The following is a 4,049-nucleotide window of genomic DNA, read 5'->3' as shown; positions in this document are numbered from 1 at the left end:
TAAATTGATACAGCCACTATGGAGAACAGTATGGAAGTTCCTTGCAAAACTAAAAATAGAGTTACTATATGACCCAGCAATCCCACTACTGGGCACATACCCAGAGAACACCGTAATTCAAAAAGACACATGCACTCCAATGTTCATTGAAGCACTATTTACAATAGCCAGGACATGGCAGCAACCTAAATGTCCATCAGCAGATGAATGGATAAAGAAGATGTGGCACATATATACAATGGAATATTACTCAACCATAAAAAGGAATGAAATTGAGTTATATGTAGTGAGGTGGATGGACCTAGAGTCTGTCATACAGAGCAAAGTAAGCCAGAAAGAGAAAAACAAATACTGTATGATAACTCATATATATGGAATCTAAAAAAATGGTACTTATGAACCCAGTAACAGGGCAAGAATAAAGATACAGTTATAGAGAACAGACTTGAGGACACAGGGTGGGGGGGAAGGGGAAGCTGGGACAAAGCAAGAGAATAGTATTGACATATATACACCACCAAATGTAAAACAGATACCTAGTAGGAAACTGGTGCATAAAACAGGAAGATCAACTTGGTGATGGGCAATGACTTAGAGGGATGGGATAGGAAGGGTGGGAGGGAGTTGCAGGAGGGAGGGGCTATGGGGATATACGTATAAATACAGATGATTCATTTTGTTGTACAGCAAAAACTGGCACAACAATGTAAAGCAATTATATTCCATTAAGGAGCTTTAAAAAAAAAAAAAGTTTCTCCCCAGAGTAAGTTAACATGTGCATTATTGGATGCTACTCCATATTAAGTAGATTAGATGAATATGCTATTCCATATTAATTAATTAATTACTTAGAAGAACTTCAGGCCTTCTAAAGGGTTTTCAGCATCCCAGGTGGTTCCCAGTGATCTCTGTTTGCTTGAATTCAGACCTTGTGTACTTCCTTTCCACAATGAGTCAGGATCTGTCTAGGTGGTCAACATGATACAGATGAAGGCAGAATATGTCCTTCTGAGGTTAGGTCATAAAAAACATTATGGCTTCTGCAATTCCTCTTTGGGATCACTTTATTTGGGGGAAACCTGCTGCCATATTGTAAAGACACTCAGCACTGTGGAGAGTCCTACATGGTGAGGAACTGCAGTTCCCATGCCAACAACTGGCTTTAGTATGTCAGGCATGTGAGTAAGCTATCTTAAAGTGGGCCCTTCAGTCTTTTTTTAAAATTAAGTAGTTAATTTTTTATTGGCTTCTTTGGGTCTTTGCTGCTGTGCGCAGGCTTTCTCTAGTTGTGGAGAGTGGGGGCTACTCTTCATTTCAGTGCACAGGCTTCTCACTGCAGTGGCTTCTCTTGTTGGGGAGCACAGGCTCTAGGCACATGGGCTTCAGTAGTTGTGGTGCATGGGCTCACTAGCTGTGGCTCACAGGCTCTAGAGTGGAGGCTCAGTAGTTGCGATGCATGAACTTAATTACTTCATGGCATGTGGGATCTTCCCAGGCCAGGCCTTGAACCCATGTCCCCTGCATTGGCAGGTGGATTCTTAACCACTGGGCCACCAGAGAAGTCTGGACCCTTCAGTCTTAATGACTTCTGATGACTGCAGTTCTGGCTGCATCTTGACTGCAACTTCATGAGAGAGCCCAAGCTAGAACTATGTAGCTATTCTGTTTCTGAACTTCTGACCTACATAAGTTGGAAGATAATATATGTTACTTTAAACCACTAGGTTTTGGGGCTCATTTGTTACCCAACAGATAATTTATTTATCCAGGGGGAGTTCTCAAGATATCTGAGGGATGAGAGGTCAGTGAACGCTCTCCCAGAGCCACTGCATACATATCTACCTATTATGGATTCTTTTGTGCACAGAAAGGTAGGAGTTACTGCTGAAAGATTTTCCACAATGATTACACTTATAGGATTTTTCTCCAGTGTGAGTTCTCACATGTTTCTTAACAGCTGAGAGATTATTAAAGGCCTTCCCACAGTCACTACATTCATAGGGTTTATCTCCATTATGTACTCTCTTTTGCACTGTAAGAGAATAGCTACTGCTGAAGGATTTTCCACAATCATTACATTCACAGGGTTTTTCTCCAGTATGAGTTCTCACATGCTGCATCAGATGTAAGCTCTTCCTAAAGGTTTTCCCACAATCACTGCATTCATAAGGCTTCTCCTCTGTATGGATTCTATTGTGCACAGTAAGGGAGCAGCTTGAGCTGAAGGCCTTGCCACACTGATTACATTCATGGTGATTCTCCCTCATATGAATACTCTTGTGCCTTTTGAGGATACATCTGGTGCAGAAGACATGAAAACACTGGTTACACTCATAGGGTTTTTCTCCAGTATGAGTTCTCACATGCAGTCTGAGGGTTGATGGATTACTGAAGGCCTTCCCACAGTCATTGCACTCATAGGGTTTCTCCCCATTATGTATTCTCTTATGAATAGTAAGGTAAGATCCGCTGCTGGAGGATTTGCCACACTGATTGCAATCATAGGGTTTTTCTCCAGTATGAATTTTCTCATCCTGAGTAAGGTTAGATTTTGTGCTGAAGACTTTAAAACACTGATTACGTTCATTGAGTTTCACTCCAAGAAGACATTTCTGCTGTTAATTGAGATGAATGACAACTATAATTTACAATATTTTTAATATTCAATGCTATCATAGGAGTTCTCCTTCACAGGAATTCTGTTATATATAACATTATTATAATTGGTGTGTTTGCTACATTGAGTGCTTGTATATGGTTTCTGCCAGTCTGAGTTCTTTTTTTTTATTATTTTTTTGGGGGTACACCGAGTTCAATCATCTGTTTTTATACACATATCCCCGTATTCCCTCCCTTCCTTGACTCCCCCACCCTCGAGTCCCCCCCACCCTCCCCGCCCCAGTCCTCTAAGGCATCTTCCATCCTCGAGTTGGACTCCCTTTGTTTTACAACAACTTCCCACTGACTATCTATTTTACAGTTGGTAGTATATATATGTCTGTGCTACTCTCTTGCTTCCTCTCTGTTTCCCCTAGTCTGAGTTCTTAGTAGCTAAAAAGATAGATGTTTTGCCACATATAAGCCATTATCCTATTCACAGAACATTTTCTGATAAGTTTAAGACTAGTTTATGTTTGAAACACTCAATATCTGAGTCACATTTGTGCAAGCAATTACTTGTAGAAATGCTCAAGGAAAAAATAACTTTGGAGATAACTTATACTTTACTCCATATTCACAACAGTTTCATGGTATCTCTCCAGAGCCAACATTTTCTCTTAGGAAAATGACTCCCTTGGTAACTTTGTGGCTTTTCTAATTTATGCCATTTTTCCACTGTGGAAAATCAGAACTCTTACCATTTTTTACCTTTAGATTGTTCTTTTCAAAAACATATTGCTTAGAAGTTAACCTGTTGGCTTTAAGTAGAGCCTCCAAATCTGAAACAAATTGAAAATAAATTGAAGTTGATGAGAAAAGAAAAGGTATAAAGCATGTTTTAGTGAAGGCAGACCCCTCACTAAGGGGTTTGGGTTTTTCAGGAGGTTTGCAATAAAAGCAACATGGGTATGATATTTTAGGTATTCATCTAAAGCCAAAATAAGGTATGAGATGAACAGAAAGTTAAAGAGAAAGGAAAAGAAAGTACCCAAGGAAGCTCATACCAAATGGTCTTGGCCTTGTCAGAAGAAAAGGGCATTTTACAATGCTTCCTGAGACATTTCCTAATGTGATACTCCATACTTCCTAGCCACATGCCATGGATGCTCCTCACAAAGACACATATCTACCTGGTGCTCACCTGGACAGGTGCCTGGGGGAATACCTCTCTCCTCTGCCATCACTTTATCTTCTTGCTCCAATTTGGAGATCAGACTAGGTTTATCAACTTGATTTCCAACATGTGGAGAAAGGACACATGACATAGGGGGACTATGCAGGGGAAACCAAGCCCTGCCATGAAACTGAAACCAATGCTCCTGGAGGTGAGCAGGCAGGAGCAATGGAATAGCTATCCCTAAATTTGTGGAATAATTAAAATATTGTAA

The 4,049-nt window shown here is 40.4% G+C and overlaps 1 protein-coding gene across 1 annotated transcript; it reads right to left on the bottom strand.

The window, feature by feature from the left end:
* Positions 1 to 1,838: 1,838 nt before the first annotated feature.
* On the bottom strand, positions 1,839 to 3,842 carry LOC130837230 (zinc finger protein 558-like). The gene is made up of 2 exons (XM_057710044.1): positions 3,803 to 3,842; positions 1,839 to 2,596 (listed from the first exon to the last, which is right to left on the bottom strand). The coding sequence occupies exons 1-2, from the start codon at positions 3,840 to 3,842 to the stop codon at positions 1,839 to 1,841; spliced, it is 798 nt and encodes a 265-aa protein (XP_057566027.1).
* Between the last annotated feature and the right edge of the window lie 207 nt (positions 3,843 to 4,049).

The sequence above is a fragment of the Hippopotamus amphibius genome, chromosome 15 (assembly GCF_030028045.1).
Source record: "Hippopotamus amphibius kiboko isolate mHipAmp2 chromosome 15, mHipAmp2.hap2, whole genome shotgun sequence".
Taxonomy (NCBI): Eukaryota; Metazoa; Chordata; class Mammalia; order Artiodactyla; family Hippopotamidae; genus Hippopotamus; species Hippopotamus amphibius.
This window is presented reverse-complemented; position numbering and strand designations above follow the sequence as displayed.

Excerpts from the sequence above, each read along its gene's own strand:
- LOC130837230 (XM_057710044.1), bottom strand. The coding sequence starts at position 3,842 with ATGGCAGAGGAGAGAGGTATTCCCCCAGGCACCTGTCCAG. Across the intron at positions 2,597-3,802 it reads TCCCCCAGGCACCTGTCCAG|TGAAACTCAATGAACGTAAT; the intron begins GTGAGCACCAGG and ends GTCTTCTTGGAG.